The following is an 18,327-nucleotide window of genomic DNA, read 5'->3' on the forward strand; positions in this document are numbered from 1 at the left end:
ATATACCTTGTGGTCTGCAATGTGTGCTCGAATAAGAACTGGAAAACGCCATTTTATAAAATTGCAGATGGAAACAAAAGGCCCACAGTCAATTCAACTTGCCATATGTAAACACATGCTGGCCATATCCATCCACGCAAAATGCTTATAGTGACTTCTCACTTCTTCCACAAGTTTGCCGTGTTGCTAAGGTTCTGGGTCTTTATTAAAGGTGTTTTAATTGTGATGTAATAATGATTATGATGTTTCAAACCCAGACGGTTGTAGAACAGACAAGGTGCTGTTATAAGATGAAACACTCCAGCAGTTGCATACAGTTGTATCTTTCTTTAAAGGTCTAATTTAAAATTAAAACCCATAATAAAGTGATGAGTCGATTTGTTCGAAGGACACTTCCTTGGGTTAAATCTCCCCAGAATTTCTGCACTGTAATTTGAAAGATGGAAAGTTGAACACAGGACTCCATTGAGGAATTCTTTAACAGTCTGTACTTTGCAAGATGTTGAATGGATCTATTTGAATTCACTAAACAGGCTGGGACATCGTACAGGTAAATATCTCAATGTTCATCTTGTCATAGAATCATAGAGATGTACAGCATGGAAACAGACCCTTCCAACCTGTCCATGCCAACCAGATATCCCAACCCAAGCTAGTCCCACCTGACAGCACCTGCTACACTTCCCTCTAAAGTGTACATGTTGAATCTGTACGCTCCCAGGCAATGCATTCCTTTTTGAATGTTCCACGTTGCTCCTCTGCAGACTTACTGTAGGAGTTGTTTCCAGTCTACTGTGGCCAGATAGAGTCATAGAGATGTACAACTCGGTTACAGACCCTTTAGTCTAACTCATCCACGTTGACCACATATCCCAACCCAATATAGTCCCACCTGCCAGCACTTGGCTCATATCCCTCCAAACCCTTCCTATTCATATACCTGTCCAGTTGCCTCTTAAATGTTGCAATTGTACTAGCCTCTACCACTTCCTCTGGCAGCTCATTCCATACACATACCACCCTCTGCATGAAAACGTTGTCTCTTAGGTCTCTTTTATGTTTTTTCCCTCTCACCCTAAACCTATGCCCTGTAGTTCTGCACTCCGTCACCCCAGGGAAAAGACTTTGTCTATTTATCCTATCTACGCCCTCATAATTTTGTAAACCTCTATAAGGTCACCCCTCAGCCTCCGACACTGCAGGGAAAAGAGCCCTATCCTATTTAACCTCTCCCTGTAGCTCAAATTCTCCAACCCTGGCAACATCCTTGTAAATCTTTTCTGAACCCTTTCAAGTTTCACAACATCTTTCCGATAGGAAGGAGACCAGAATTGCACGCAATATTCCAATAGAGGCCTCAACATGACTTCCCAACTCCTGTACTCAATACTCCGACCAATAAAGGAAAGCATACCAAACATCTTCTTCACTATCTACCTGCGTCTCCACTTTCAAGGAGCTATGAACCTACACTCGAAGGTCTCTTTGTTCAGCAACACTCCCTCGGACCTTACCATTAAGTGTATAAGTCCTGCTACGATTTGCTTTCCCAAAATGCAGCAACTTGCATTTATCTAAATTAAACTCCATCTGCCACTTCTCAGCCCATTGGCCCATCTGGTCCAGATCCTGTTGTAATCTGAGGTCCTCTTTGCTGTCCACTACACCTCAAATCTTTACTAACTATACCTGTTATCCTTCATCCAAATCATTTATGTAAATGACAAAAAGTAGAGGACCCAGCACCGATCCTTGTGGCACTCCACTGGTCACAGGCCTCTAGTCTGAAAAACAACCCTCCACCACCACCCTCTGTCTTCTACCTTTGAGCCAGTTCTGTATCCAAATGGCTAGTTCTCCCTGTATTCAGTGAGATCTAACCTTGCTAATCAGTCTCCCATTGGGAATCTTGTCGAACACCTTACTGAAGTCTATATAGATCACATCTATCGCTCTGCCTTCATCAATCCCCTTTGTTACTTTTTCAAAAAACTCAATCAAGTTTGTGATTTCCCACGCACAAAGCCATGTTGACTATCCCTAATCAGTCCTTGCCTTTCCAAATACATGTTCATCGTGTCCCTCAGGATTCCCTCCAACAACTTGCCCACCACCGACTTCAGGCTCACTGATCTATAGCTCTCTGGCTTGTCCTTTCCACCCTTCTTAAACAGTGGAACCAATTGGCTTTCCCACTTCAAATGATTTTCACCTGAATCCCCTTGAGGTCAAATGTGGCAATAAAATAACAACAAGCTCTGTTTGGTTTCCTGAAGTATAGGAACACCTTAAACAGCGACAATAAAGGGGTATGTTCAAAAAGAAATGTATAGCCAGACTCTGGAGAGAAGGGTTCAAAGAATAAATAGTTATCTTAATTGAGATAACATTGTGCAAAAGTGATAGGTCACTCCTTTCACTACAAATTACACCTTTTTTTATTGTAAAACAATTGCAGGGTTGCCAATTCATTTTTTTTATGAGACTAGTGCTTAACAAATGTTATTTAGTTGATATCATAAAAATTCAATAAAAATATTTTTGGACGTTTAGACTCCTTCAAAGCCTAGAAATGTCACATGAATTTCAAGAAGTGAATCAATTACCTTGGGAGCTTTGGCATACTTAATCCATACAATAGAGTCATAAGTCTGAGATCATCTTTTGTGTAGTGTACAAGCCATCTGGTTATTAAAAATACAAAACTGCTAGCACTTTGTAATATACAACATTAGACCTAAGCCATCTATCATCATCCTGCTATCAATAGTTGTAAGCTGTTGTGCTGCAAGTGTTAGTTGTTCCACATTTAAGTGACTCTCACTGATGATTTTTTAAGAAGTGCAGATACAATCCATTTTCCAAAAGTCTTATTTTGTTCTTTTACTGCATTTGGTTACATGATGTCAGGAAGGCTAATGCATATAATCCAGAGGAATGTATTAGTATAGTCCGAGACCCAAGGAGCTGCAGAGCAAACAACTTCTTCAGCAGAATATTTTCTGTGTACTTCCTAATGCTCTTCTACTTTATTCTTCATTCTTTCAGGTGTGACAGTAGGGAAATGGATTTGGATTTAATGAACATGTGTGTCCTGGCAGGAGGCACGCTTGCCATACCCATTCTAGCTTTTGTAGCTTCCTTTCTACTGTGTCCTGCAGCACTCATTAGATTTTATTACTGGTAAGTGTACATATGTTCATTTTTAGTGATGGTTGTACCTATACTTATCGTCATTATGACTACACTTACAGACAGAATGAGCAAACAGTTATTGGGTTACCATTGCTATAAAATGTACAGTCACTAAGAAGTCCAGAGGGTTGGTTATTATTGACTGTCCAAAGGCTTACAGGTCAAGGGAATGGTTGTTCAAAGTTTATCTTTGGTGTTTGGGAGTGAGAGACATCCACAATTAATCTCCACATTCACCACCTTAGAAATTCCATCATGAACTGGTTAGTTCAAGTGGGTAAAATAAAACAAAAAAACTGTTGATCTGAAATGGAATCAGAAACTAAGGTAGTTCTGATGAAGAGTCTGGATTTGAAACATTAGCTCTGCTTTCTCCCGAAAGATGCTGCCAAACCTGCTGAGTTTCGCCAGCAATTTCTGTTCTAGTTCAAATGGGTGGCAGGTATTCTTCAGCAGAAGAGGATTCTGGATTAGAGTGGTGCTGGAAAAGCACAGCAGGCCAGGCAGCATCCGAGGAGCAGGGAAATCGGGCAAAAGCCCTTCATCAGGAAAATGTCGATTTTCCTGCTCCTTGGATGCTGCCTGGCCTGCTGTGCTTTTCCAGCACCAATCTAATCTAAACTCTGGTTTCCAGCATCTGCAGTTCTCACTTTTGCCGAGAAGAGGATTCTGCCTGCCCTCATAAATTTCAGAGACACTTTGAAACATAAAGAAAACTCTGAAATTCCTGCCTGTGGGCCCATCCCCTCCTTCTCACTCCAATAGTCCTCAGTCTCAGCTGGGACTCTGTGCCTTGACATTTAACTGGTATAACTCCTGCTGCCACTGTCAACCAGCTATACCTGGTGAGATCAGCCTTAGGTATGCCAAGTCCAAACAGAAGTGCATCTCCAGATTTATGGAGTGCTTATGAAACTCATATGTCCACCCTCTCAAGGTGATGTAGGAGAGTGGCATCTAAACCAGAACAGGGTGCAAAACTGGCCAGTCTGTAGTCCATCCACTGGACTTATATCACACTTGAACGGATGAGGACGTAGGTGAGACATAGATTGGAAAGACAAAGCAATTTTGAGCTATTTTCTGGATTTCTATATGGTGATCTATCTCAGTTCTCCCAGAAACCAATTGAAATGTTGGGCTCTGTGTAGATTCCTGAAAAGTGGTAGCACAGTGGATAAGGTGATATAGAAAGCATACAGCATACTTGCCTTCATCAGTTGGGGCACTGAGTATAAACATTGGCAAGTCACGTTGCAGCTGTATAAAACTTTAGTTAGGCTACATTGGAGTATTGTGTGCAGTTCTGGTCACCACGCTATAGGAAGGATGTGGAGGCCATGGATAGGGTGCAAAGGAGGTTTACCAGGATGTTGCCTGGATTGGAGTATATTATCCAGAAGGAGAGGTTAGACAAACTTGGATTTTGTTTTCTAGAGTGTCAGAGGCTGAAAGGTGACCTGATGGAAATATATAAAATTTATGAGAGGCATGGATAGGGCGAAAATGTCAAATACTAGGGGACATAGAGTTAAGGTGAGAGGGGGAAAGTTTAAAGGAGATCTGTGAGGCAAGTTTTTTTTTTACACAGAGGGTGCTAGGTGCTTGGAACACACTGACAGGGAAGGTGGTAGAAGCAGATATAATAATAATGTTTAATAGGAATTTCAACAGACACATGAACAGAGAAACTCGAGGGACATGGACTATAAGCAGACAGATGGGATTAGTTTAGAATGGTATCATGGTCAGCATGGACATGGTGGGCTGAAGAGCCTGTCCCTGTGCTGTACTGTTATATGTTCTATGTTCTTCTCAGTCAAGTAATGGTGAACCACGTAGATGAGGATTTGGGGTTGAAGAGGAATGCTCAGTGAGACTAAAAAGGTCCTGACGTCAAACTGTGCTGAGATGGGACACCTCAGGGTAGTAAACCAGGGAGCCAATGGTGACCTCAATGAATGAGGATAATGAAAATAGGCACGATTTTTAGTTTTGATTGCTATACAGCCCTTATGCATTGTGTGAACATTTGAGTTACAGTTTATCTGCTTTATCAATCCCCCACCCCGGGTTCATAGCCTGAGATGAATTCTTACTGAAGTTCACTGTTTCAAATCTTGCACATTATAGTCACATGAGCGGAGCATCAAAAGCTGCTGTACTTTCATGTGTCAGCAAGATGTAAATGATTTCATTGATAATATGGGGAGAAAATGAACAAAAGGTTACCTGCAGCGCATGCATCATAGAGTGAAAAGACATTAAAGGCTGTTCCGCTGACACCCACAGGCATAGGCATATCAATTTTCCACCATCAATTATTGAAGTGGTTTTCAAATGATAGAGACTAAGGGTTTCAATGTCAGCCCCATTCTCATAGTGCATTTCTCTGGAGAGAATGGAGAATAGATAAATGGTTTAAAGTTATAAAGAACCTTAAAAACTGCAGATTCTACTGAATAATGAGAAGTCAAAATGAGAGAGGAGAATTTGAGGATAAGGAATTAGTGAGCAGAAAAAATGTTTAAAATTCTCATTTTTAAATGGTTTCTTGAAAATTTAGTTTAGCTAAACTGCAAATTTATGGATATAAACAACTGATGTTTCTTTTGCATAACGCTAGTATCACCAGAAAATGGAGATGCTGTATTTTGATAATCTTTTTCGCTTGATTTTCTGGTTTGTGTTCCTGTTAGACAAGACTCAACATCAAGAATAAAATTTACTGCATTTGGCATTTGTCTTGTAGAAGAGGCTCATATTATGACAGTTTTCACTGTCCCTGCACTCCTCATGAGAATGTACGCTCAAAGGAAGTGCACCACAGATGGAGCCCCATCTCTCATCTGTGCTTAATTGAGCATGCATCCTTGCTGGGAGTGCAAGATTAGTAAATTAGACCTAGTTTTCCCAACAATATAGAATAGCAAACTGGAATACAGCAAAGAGCTTTTTCGATAGTTCATATTTAAATAGGTTAAGTGGAGTAATTGCATGGGCACCTACCAGCTTAAGCATGATTTAACTTTACACCTTTTCATTCACTATTGTTATTGCTTTTATGTTCTGGTTGTCAGCTTTCTTTGATGTTATATTTTCAGATTTGCAATGTGATATTATTGATATTGAAAATGGATGTGTTTTTCACGATAATCAAAACAGAAATGCAAAAAAACTGCAGATGCAGGAAAATCTGAAATGTAAATCCCAAAATGCTGGAAATGTTTGACAGGTCTGGCAACATCTATTGCCAAAAATTGCTGGAGAAACTTAGCAGGTCTGGCAACATCTATGGGAAGGGGGCAGAGTTAACATTTCAAGTCTGGTGACTCTTCCTCAGAACGCAGAGAACATTGAGGGAAACTGAGTTAATGTTCCCAGTCAAGATCACCTTTTATTTTAATGGAAGTTCTTCTCAACCTGGAAGTCGATTGTGAATTGAAATTATGTAAGTTCCCTGATCAACGTGATTGTACTTTGGTTCAATATAACTATTATTGCTGAATGATAGTATTGCATTTGAGAATATTTCTTCCCCAGTGTACAGAGCGATTATATTTCCAGCGAGCTGCGAGAAGTAAAACAATTTCTTTTTAAGAACCTGTTTTTTATGTCAAATCGCATAATTAGCAAGACAGCACTGCACAAATCGCATGAAGTGTTATCCTCTTTCATCATCCCTAAGAAAATTGTATTGAAAACTTGCAAGAACTAACAGAAAAGCAGTTACTGGTGTGCAGTAGACTTCTAGGTATGCTGGATTGTTATGTTTTTGTACAGGTACTGGCGAACAACATTAGGTATGCAAGTTAAAAATGCCGACTGTGGCAACTATCGATTCTGCTATTCCTGCCGTGGGAAACCTGGCAGTAAAGCTTCTATTTTGATGTTGCATGGATTTTCAGCTCACAAGGACATGTGGCTATCTGTGGTGAAGGTTAGTTCCTGCATGCATCATTTATTTATTTCTTTGAGAAGGTATCTAAAAGGTTATGATTATTAAAATTAATCCAAATGACAGTGTTCATAAATGCAGTGCCTTTTCTTCTCCCATTACTTCCTCACTTTCTCAGATCACCTTCTGTGTCTGCGCAATCACAGATTTGCTGAACAATAATAGACAACAGAAGACCCTCTGGTCCATCCAGCCTGTCCTCTATTATTGTGATGCTTTGTGTATCATGATAAACAGAGATTGTACCTCTCCCTGCGCTCTACTGGGAGAGGGTGAAAAACATTAAAAAGCCAGGCCATTGTAGAGAAGAAAATTAGGAAATTCCTTGCCAATGCATTGAACCTGCTCCAGGAGATTTCTTAATTCCCTCTTTTTGTAGGAGTTAATCTCAAATCAGAAACAAGTCCAGCTCTAATTTGCAGAAATTCAGTGAAACATGTCCATTGCTGAGCAGGCAGCACTTTCCACAGATTAATTAATGCAGCATCAGCGGGGTGTTTGTAACACAGTTTGCTGAAACATGTGTGACCAATAATGCTAGGCCAACTCAATACATTTAGGTTTCTGTGGGGTGGAGAACGTGGCCAAGATGGGGAGGGATTGGAGTGGGAGGGGGGATTGCTTCTACCTACACAAGACCAGTACTGCAGGAACTAGCATCGCAAGGCCCTAATTAGCATAAATTTAGCAGCAGCTTAAGAAAACATTTGGGTTTGATCTCTTTAACTGTGTTCTTCTAAAAAATAATCTGAAACGTATGTTTTCACACTTCTCAACTGTAATGACTGACATTGGACTATGTTGTGACAGTGATAATTAAGTTTCCATGCATCTGATATAGAAATGTTCAAATAACGTAAGTGTAAAAGACTTAAGTGTCGTATTATGCACTAGAGATTACAGAGGAACCTCGATTACCCAACATTTCATTGTCCAGATTTCGGATTATCCGGACAAGATTGCAAGGTACCGCTGCTTCGCTAAACTGTGTTACTCCGGCATTCAATTATCCGAACAAAATACTCCCTGCACGTGTCATTTGGATAATTTGAGGTTCCTCTGTACTTGAGGTGACCACTAAACCAAACAGTAGTAAATATGAAGTTATCACACTAAAGATAAAAATAATCACAAAATAGTCATCAGGATAAAATAAACCATCAAATTTATTTGCACGTGAATAATGGCCTGACTGTGGAAGTTAGGGATGTAAAGAGCATCTTTTAAGTAGATTCTGTACTAGATAAAGTTACCAGTCCTTCCAAATCATAGAAGAATCAAAAGCAGCATATGTGATATCACTGGGAGTGATTGAGTAACAGGTAGCCATGTGAAATTTGAACTGAAGTAGCTTAATGTGGGTATTTTTATGTTCTTGATCAGTTTTTACCTAAGAACCTGCACCTGATCTGCGTTGATATGCCAGGCCATGAGGGCACAACACGTACTTGTGTGGACGATTATTCCATAGAGGGACAAGTGAACAGGATTCACCAGGTGAGTTATTCCTTTATTGTAAGTTTTGATTATTGCTTATGAATCTGAAGTTGCACTTTCATCAAGTCCGGTGGCTTAACTGGAATATCAGCTTTCCTCATGAATCTTACAAGGAACCATTATTGGCTTTTTGCAGGAGATAAGGGTTAGAATGATTTACCTGCATTTGTTGCACAGGTCAGATTGATTTCTCCAAAATGTGAAATTATACATGATAGCAATATTAGTCTGTGATTTCTGTCAGCTCTATTATCTAGATTTTCTTCAAAAAATGACTTGTTTTTAATAACTGATGCAATCTAAAACAGAGCGCAGAACAAAATAAATGCAGTGAATTAAATTCACTGAAAAATATTCAGCTGTACATTCAACAAAATTCTTCAAAAATATTCAGCTCAAGAACTGACATTCAGACAGTTTTACATGAACAGAAAGAGAAAATGTGTTGCAGTTATAGTTTTTTTTAATCATCTTTTTCAACCTGTTGTGCTACACCTCTGGGGCAGATGGGACTTGAACCCAGATCTTCTGGCCCGTAAGTATGGGCCAATTTGCACCCAGCAAAGAAATTAGAGAAATGACCAGATAATCTCCCTTACAGTAATGTTCATTAAGGGTTAATTCCTGGCCAGGACGCCAGGAGACATTTCCCACTCTTTCTTGAAGAGTGCCATAGGACCTATCACACCCACCAAAAGGGTAAAAAGAGCCTTACAAGATATTGAAGGCATAATGTTGAGTTTGTTTAAAAATGTTACTGGAACTTAGTTAAATTTTGTGGACAGATTCCATAAACCTGGCATGTATTGCCTTGAGAGGTGATCTATATTGAGATCTCTAAGGTGTAAAAAGGATTTAGAAGTGGTAGATGAAGAGAATCTAGTTCCTCTTGGGGAAATCATGGACAGTACTTGAATATTTATGAACAAGCGCTGATATTCAAATGCAGCCAGGCATTTAGAAGGGAAATCAAGAAGCACAAAACAATGTTAAAATCTGGAATTTTGTCTCCTAAATAGGCTGTGTGGATACTGAGACAAACAATTTTTTCAAGAGTGAGATCAGTAGAGTTTTGTTAGGTAGGGGTACCAGGGGATATAGGAAGCTAAGATGCATGAATGAAGTTAATGTATGATCAGTCATGGCAGAGCAGGTTGAATCCACTATTGCTTGTATTCCTAAATTTATAACAAAAACAGAAATTGCTGAAAAAGCACGACAAGTCTGGTAGCATCTGTGGAGAGAAATCAGAGGTAACGTTTCAGGTCCAATGATCCTTCCTCACAACTCAGGTTTGTATTCCTAAATTGATTTCCTTTTTCTGAGCAATTTTGTGTCTCTACTTGATCCTTTGATAATGCATTTGCCCCTTTAATGCTGTCGGCTTAATTTTACCAGAAATCATCTATCAACTTTCCAAGTTTCATGGAGGGTGAAATTCTCCATGGAACTTGCTGAAATTTCTAATGCTAATTTCAGAAATTTGCCTCATTATCATGCCCCACATGGCATACCACTTGGATCATCCCTCCTGCCACTGCTGGGACCTCCCAGGATCCCTGGAGTATACCATCCTTAAAGCCCAGCTGTGCCCCTGGTCAAGTCAGTTAGGATCTGCCCTTCACAGTAAATGTAGTGGGAAGGGACCCAAAAACAAACACATCTCAGAAAAAAATAGCTACCACAACCGACACGTCATTGCAAATACAAATGCACATTTGTCAATGCATTACTATTGTTTGATGTGTCAGCATCACCTTCCAATCTTTCAAACAGTTGAAAACATTTGCTTTTATTCAGTGACAGTAAATGTGAACCAAAACAAACAGAAGCTGCACTTGCTTTTGAGAACAAACAGGGACTGCTGACCTTTTGAACAGGAACAAATGAATAGTCAGTGAGTGATCACTGCAGCCAGCTCACATCTATTGGAACCGAGTGTCAATTCAGGCCTGTTTGACTTGTGTGTGATGCTGCTGCATTCTAACATGCAGAAGGTGATGTCCTCCTGCTCAATGACCTCATCATCTTCCCCAGATTGCTGCAGCTGTTCCAGCTCCTCACCTATTTCCTGCTCCACTAGTATAGAGCGCAGCAGGTTAGGATAATGCAGCATACTCTGTCTGGAGTGTACTGCAATGTACCCCGACTGATTCAAGCATCGAAACCTCAACTTCAAGTAGCTTGTCAACTGCTCCACTGTGGCTCTGGTTGAAGAGTGAGCTGCATTGTACCTAAACTCCACCTCAGTCAGGGGGCTGTGTAACAGAATTATGAGCCATGATCGCAGTCTTCCAGTCTCTTGTCTCACAGTACCCATCCTGCTAAAATATCCAGCCATGACAATTTAAGATACTCCTCCCAATAGTGGGACATAGAGGAAACCAACAGTGGTCTGAAGGAAGATTCATTTCTGATCGATCCATCATTTCCTCAAGCTATGTATACTAAGGTTAAACTTTAGTATTCAAGAATTGAGGAACACATTCAAGATTGCTATTCCTAAACACTGTCCTGGAACCTTTGCTAGTAACAGGGATGTATTTCAAATGGCTAATGAGGACAGTATCTAGGTCATGTATAATGCTGCCAGGATCAAATAGCCTATTAACATTTATTGGGAAAAAGTGAGGACTTCAGATGCTGGAGAGTCAGAGTCGAAAAATGTGGTGCTGGAAAAGTATAGCAGGTCAGGGAGCATCCAGGGGCAGAAGAGAGCAGTTTGGATGTGCAGGAAAATCTCTGCCAGATGTGAAAAGATACTTTGGAGCTTTGGACAGAAAGGAGAGGGGAGTGTGGATGCAGGTTTTACACCTCTTGCAGTGGTAAGGGAAGGTGCCGAGAGTGGAGGATTAGTTGGTGGGGGGGTGCGGACCTAACGAGGGAGTCGCAGAGGGGATGATCTCTGCGGAACACAGGGGTGGGGTCTCGGGTGGTTGTAGGTGGTGGAAGTGGTGGAGGATAATGCACTGTATCCATAGGTTAGTGGAGTGGAAGATGAGGACCAGGGGTGTTCTATCCTTGTTGTGCTTGGAGGGGTGAAGTTCAAGGGCAGAGGTGCAAGAAGTACAGGAGATGTGCTGGAGGGCATTGTTAATCACGTGGGAGGGGAAATTGTGTTCCTGGAAAATAGAAGGCTATCTGGGATGTTCCTGGAGTAATGGCTACTCCTGGGAGCAGACATGGCAGAGGCGGAGGAATTGGGAATAAGGGATAGTGTTTTTACAGGAGGGGAAGGTGGCTTGGCTCTTTATAGCATACGTCGAACAGTTCATGTTCCGTAGTTACACTGGCACTGTTCCCCACCTCTGCCTCTGCTACATCGATCACTGTATTGGTGCCACCTCATGCTTCCACGAGGAGGTTGAATAGTTCATCAACTTCACCAACACATTCCATCCTGACCAGACCATCTTGGACACCTTCCTGGATCTCTCCATCTCTGTCTCCAGCGACCGACTCAACATGGACATTTATTTCAAACCCACTGACTCCCACAGCTACCTGGACTATACCTCCTCCCACTCCCGAACTCCTGTAAAAACACTATCCCTTACTCCCTATGCCTCCGCTTCTAACATATCTGCTTCTAGGGAGAGCAATTCCACTCCAGGACATGCCAGACGGCTTCCTATTTTCCAGGACCACAATTTCCCCTCCCACATGGTCAACAATGCCCTCCAATGCAAATCCTCCACTTCCCACAGCTCTGCCCTTGAACCCAACCCCTTTAACCGCAACAAGGATAGAACCCCCGGTCCTCACCTTCCACCCCACAGCGCATCATCCTCCACTATTTCTGCCACCTACAATCACACCCGACCATCAAAGGTATGTTTCCCTCCCAACCCCATTTGTATTCCACAGAGACCTTTCCCTCTGTGATTCCCTTGTTAGGTCCATGCCCCCACCAACCCACCCTCCACTCCCAGCACCTGCCCTTGTCGCTGCAAGAAGTGTAAAACCGTTCCTACACCTCCCCCCTTACTTCTATCCAAGGCTCCAAAGGATCCTTCCACATCCAGCAGAGATTTTCCTGCACATCCACCCACCTTATCTACTGTATCTGTTGCTCTCAACGTGGTCTCCTCTACATTGGGGGGGCAGAATGCCAACTTGTGGAATGTTTCAGAGAACATCTCTGGGACACATGCACTCAACAACCCACCGCCCTGTGGCCGACCACTTAAACTCTCCCTCCCACTCCATCAAGGACATTCAAGTTCTGGGTCACCTCTACTGCCAAATCCAAGCCTGACACCTGGTGGAAGAACAACTCATCTTCCTCCTTGGACCTCTTCAACCACACCACATCAACATCAACTTCACTAGTTTCCAAAATCTCCCCTCCCTCACCTTATCTCAAATCTAACCATCCAACTCGGCACTGCCCTCTTGACCTGTCCTACCTGTCCATCTTCCTTTCCACCTATCCATTCCACCCTGTCCATGACCTATCACCATCACCCCGCACCTGCATCCACCTACTTCCCAGCAACCTCACTCCCACCCCAACCCCCACCCTCTATTTATCTCTCAGCCCCCTTCGGCCCCCCCACCCTCACATTCCTGATGAAGGGCTTATGCCTGAAATGTCAATTCTCCTGCTCCTCGGATGCTGCCTGACCTGCTGTACTTTTCCAGCGCTGTACTTTTCCAGCACCACATTTTTCAATATTAACACTCATCGTCAAATAAAGTTTGTTGTTAGATAGATTGACTTGACGCAAATTGAGGATTGAACCTAGGGATGCCTGCCTGTACAACAGGATTGTTTACTGTATAATTTTTTTCAAAACCATTTCAAAGCTACATTGGTATATTCCCACTATTAGAATCCAAGTGGAGGGAAAATTCAGAAGTTCTGATAAGGAATACTAATAAAGTCCTAGAATAGATCTGCAAACAGATTTAAAGACTGTAAGTGCCTTGGGGACAGTTCAGAGGAGGCTTACTAAATGGGGTTGATGACTTATGAGGTGAGATTGGACAGGCTGGGTTTGTAATGCTGGAATTTAGAAGACTAAGAGATGATTTGATTGAAGCCTACAATGTCCTGAGGAGTTTTGACAAGGTAGTTTTAGAGCAGATGTTTCCTCTTTTGGGGCAATCTAGAATGAGGGGTCACTGTCTAAAAGTTAGAGTCAATCATTTAAAACAGAGATTGGACAAAATTGTTTTTCTTAGAGGGTCATGAGTCTTGGAACTCTGTCCCTGTGGAAACAGAATCGTTAAATATTTTAAGTCTGAGGTGGATTGTTTCTTGATAAGCAATGATAGTGAAATGTTAATAAAAACCAGAAGAACTGCAGATGCTGTAAATCAGAAACAAAAACAGTGGCTACTGGAAAAGCTCAGCAGGTCTGACAGCATCTGTGAAGAGAAAACAAAGTTAATGTTTCAGGTCCTCAGAGCTGAGGAACATCACTGGACCTGAAACATTAACTTTGTTTTCTCTTCACAGATGCTGTCAGACCTGCTGAGCTTTTTCAGCAATGTCTGTTTAAGTGTTTCATACTTGATGACGTAGGATTTTAATTAACATTCTGAATAAATGAACCTGGGTTCTCCAAGGGTAATTGAGCTGATCACCATGGCAACTTGTTTCTTCAGCAAAATCAAGCATATTTTCATTTCTTTAATATGTTTAGCCGCTTCAGCTAATCCAAAGCATCTGTTTCGATGTTAACAAAGCTTGGATTTATTTTAATTTTGTTTTAGTTAGGAAATTACTCTGTGAACAGGAAAACAAACACATGAACTTATGATCCATATGATAACGTCTCCTCAAAGCTGGTTTTTATTAATTGGGCATCATTCTCAATGACCGATTGCTCATGAAGCTGATTAAATTCATATGCTGATCCCTCCTTTCAGTAAGGTTTCAGAGGATAATCTCTGATTTATCGTCATGTGATGAATTTTCGAGAAAAGATAATGCCCTGGAAGCTCTCAGTAAATTGAAATAGAAATGTATTGAATTGACATACTACCATGTGTATTCTGTAATCCTCCACATTCTTTTTCTAGAACATTTAGCTTTGAACTTTTTAGAATTTACTTGGTGGGATTTGCTGTTAATCCTGTTTACTTGCAAAAGGAATCATACCCTTATTCCATCGATAAAGAAGCAGAGAAATGTGTGCCTCTGTAGAAACTATTCTTCATGTCACTGTGTCTTGTTTCTGAAGACAGAGAATTTGAGGATCTCAATCAACTTTGTTGAGCTGAGCCGCAAACCTTGAAAATCTGTGTTCTCTCTTTTCCAGTTTGTTGAATGCATTGGGTTGAATAGGAAACCATTTCATCTGATCGGTACATCGATGGGTGGTAATGTTGCTGGTGTATATGCTGCTCAGCACCCAACAGACATCTGTGGCCTAACTCTCATCTGTCCTGCAGGTAGGTTCTTGCTGACTTGGAACTTCAGTTTAAGAAGTGGAACACTGACCTGCACAAAAAAAGAATATCGTGGATGCTAGGAATCTGAAATGAAAAAAAATTTGCTGGAAATACTCATCAGGTCAGGCAGCATCAGACAGATTCAGAAGTCCATATTTCTGTTCAAAGGTCTTTCATCAGAGCACTGACCTATGAAATTTTGTCAATTTTCATGATTCTTGACCAAATTCCAACAACATTACTTTAAGGCAACAAATATTGTTAATTGAATATGTTTTGTTTTCTCATTCTCACTAACTCCTGTGTTAGGAGATGCTATCTTGTAGTGACATTGCCTTCAGTTTGTGTTGATGCTTTGGGTATTTGGACTCCTACTGAAGCAGAATTGGAAGAATTCATCAGTATCACCAATAATTATCAACCATCCATTAAATATAAGGTCGCATCACATAAAGAAAGCCTTGATTTCCTAGATACCACTGTAGTTGAATTGGCACCAGGCAACAGGTATAAGTCAGCAACCAAATTTTGTTTTTGAAAATAATTGACATAAAATTCTGTGCACATAAAGGCTATTGCCGTAAACGCACCTTCTTGACTGGTCACAATGAATGTGTTTCCATTGCAAGACCATAAAGCTGGAATGTTTTAACCAGGCAATTACTCTGGTTTTTCTTTATTGCATTTTTCGACCTCAATCTCAGCTTTAAATTTAACTCTTTACACGGTGGATGTTATAATCGCATCTACCAAATGTTTTCTCCAGCTTTAAGTGAGTTGTTAGAACCCTTGATGATTTTTCTTTATTTTTATCATTTTTGGTTTCGATCTCTGAGCTGTGAGCTGAGAACTGAAGGTGACCTTGGACTCTGAGCAGCCACTTTGTTTTTTTAAAAAGGAACACACAAACTGGTTCAGAACTGGAAATTAATTGCTGGTCGATTCTTGTTCAAAGAATGTTCCAGATATTTTGGTTCTGGAGCTGCATTATGCTGAAATAGATGATAGATGTTCAATGTGAACTGGGACCACACAGGGAAACAGCCAGTCTAACAAACTTAGACCAAAGTTTGAACTGGTTTTTGGACTGCGTTTAAGTCAGAAGGATTGTGCCTGGGAAAGCTACAACCTGAGGTTTTGATTGCTCCCTTATTGTCCTCTCATTTTGTTTGGAGAAAGTTTCGAGAATAGAATCTCAGTTATAAGTATCAAGTGAATATTCCTCAGAACCTATTGGAAGCTATTCTCATGCATTGGTGTCTTCAGAAACTAAGCAAGATTCAATCCCTTGTGGCTGTAATGTGGAGTCTTTTTAAGTGAAGTGGTCAGTTTTCTCATTTAGTTTTTCTTTTGATTTATCCCTTAACTGTCTCTGTTGAGTAATTTAATTTTATTGTGTTGCAAATACAGGAACAGGGAGGTGGATTTGATTTCGCTGTGTGTCGTAACATAGGATTTTACATTCATTTCCAAATAATTTATTACGTCAGTGATTTCAGGTTTTTTAGGTTCCTAGTTATCTGAGATACTTTGTTGCCAGGTTTAACACTCTACCCTCTCGGCAACCTCCTTCTCTCTACCCCTCTTGCAGCCTCTCCCTCTTCACCCCACCCTTTCCACCTCAGGAAACATTCCTCTTTCTGATGTATAACACTTGTGCCTAAAGGTTCTGGGTCAGGTATCAAGAGCAGACAACAATTTTGGATTCTGTTCCACTTCATGTGGTGCACTTATATTACTCAACTAAGCAACTTTACATACTCACAATGACACTAATTGCTTAGAAGCCCCAGAAACCTGTCTGTCTCAGGGGGTCAATCCATCAACGGATCTCCCAATCTGATTTTGGAGCAGATGAACAAACTGTACCATTGGGTTATTTATGATGTCTTTTTTAAAATACTTATTCCTTTGCTTTGAATGTACCATATAAGGTAATATCTGGGTTTGGCCCATTTTAATTGGTTTTTGATTAAATCACTGTCCTGTTTGAGTCATCACCAGATGTATTGTATCTGACCTCTTTTCAAGGTTATGCTTGAAGAAACACAGGCAGCTCCCTTCGGTGTTATCTCCAACTCCTTTATCCTTGTGGGCAAAGAAATAATGAGGCGCAATATTCCAACACTGTTTTTAAACTTTGAAGACTTCTGGCAAGAATCTATATAATTTCACACAAACGCAACCAACAACAACCAGGCTTCTGAAGCAAGGGCACCCGACCTGAAATGTTGACTCTGATTTCTCTCCACAGTTGCTGTCAGACCTGCCAAGCTTTTCCAGCAGTTTCTGTTTTTGTTTCTGATTTCAAGTGTCCGTAATTCTTTTGTTTTTTTTATTTCTGTAATTTCCCCTGCTGCCTTGCTGTTGTCATACCCACAATGTAGTTTTTTTGCCAATCAATGAAATGCAACATGAAACAAACTCAGCCCGCAGAGCTTCACCAAAATCAGTTTACATTCATTAATAGTAAAGAAATAAAACAAAGTTACAAAATTGAAAATTATTAATAGAAGTGTAAATAATACATTGGCATAAAGAGCTATTGTATGTACTGGTTTCCATTGCAGATGGTCATCTTGGTAAGAAGGTGGCTCCTGACTCCCTCTCATAATGGCCTCTGGAAAATGGCTCCCAGCACCAGCCCCAACCCTAGCCCTAGCCCAAGCATCAGGCTGATCCTCTATCTCAATGCCACGTTCCCGCTTTCTCTCTGTACCCCTTGAGGCCTTTAATATCTATTTTCTTGAATATACTCAGTGACCTGGCCTCAACAGCCTTGTGTGGTGGGATGTTCCATAGGTTGACCAAGCTCTGAGTTAAGAAATGTTTCCTCATCTCAGTACTAAAAGGTCTTCTCCAAAACCTGAAACCATGATCCTTGGTTCTAGACTCCCAAACAAGGGAAACATCTAGTCTGTCAAGCTCTGTTAGAATTTTCATATGTTTCCATCAGATTCTCTAACCTTCCTACCCCCCCGCCCCCTCACTCACCCTTCTAAACTCTACAGAGTACAAGCTCAGTCAAACCAATCTGTCCTCGTATGACTATCTGCTACACTTTGGTATCGGCTAGTGAACCTTAACTCCACTCCCTCTTGGCAAGTATATGCTTTCTCAGGTAGGGAGGCTAAAACTGCACACATTAATCAAGACCCTGTAAAACTGCAGTAAGGCATTCCTACTTCTGAACTCCCATCTTCTTGCAATAAAGGCCAAGATGCCATTTGCCTTCCCAATTGCTTTCCAACACATTCTACCTTGAGAAGCTGCCA

At 41.0% G+C, this 18,327-nt stretch overlaps 1 protein-coding gene across 4 annotated transcripts in view; it reads left to right on the forward strand.

Moving 5' to 3' along the window:
* The window catches only part of LOC122559033 (monoacylglycerol lipase abhd6-A-like), a 75,684-nt gene that overhangs the window by 35,460 nt on the left and 21,897 nt on the right, over positions 1-18,327 (forward strand). For 3 of the 4 annotated variants that reach the window (XM_043708182.2, XM_043708184.2, XM_087994353.1), the window contains exons 2-5: positions 3,049-3,183; positions 6,979-7,135; positions 8,537-8,650; positions 14,920-15,052. In XM_043708182.2, the coding sequence (XP_043564117.1) occupies positions 3,065-3,183; positions 6,979-7,135; positions 8,537-8,650; positions 14,920-15,052 (523 nt within the window). In that variant the 5' untranslated portion in view covers positions 3,049-3,064. Of the gene's footprint in view, positions 1-407; positions 551-3,048; positions 3,184-6,978; positions 7,136-8,536; positions 8,651-14,919; positions 15,053-18,327 lie in introns of those variants that run through there. The other variant, XM_043708181.2, reaches the window with a different exon arrangement.

Source organism: Chiloscyllium plagiosum, unplaced genomic scaffold (assembly GCF_037043375.1).
Source record: "Chiloscyllium plagiosum isolate Xiang-an unplaced genomic scaffold, Cpla_swu_hap1 HiC_scaffold_14, whole genome shotgun sequence".
In the NCBI taxonomy this organism is placed as follows: Eukaryota; Metazoa; Chordata; class Chondrichthyes; order Orectolobiformes; family Hemiscylliidae; genus Chiloscyllium; species Chiloscyllium plagiosum.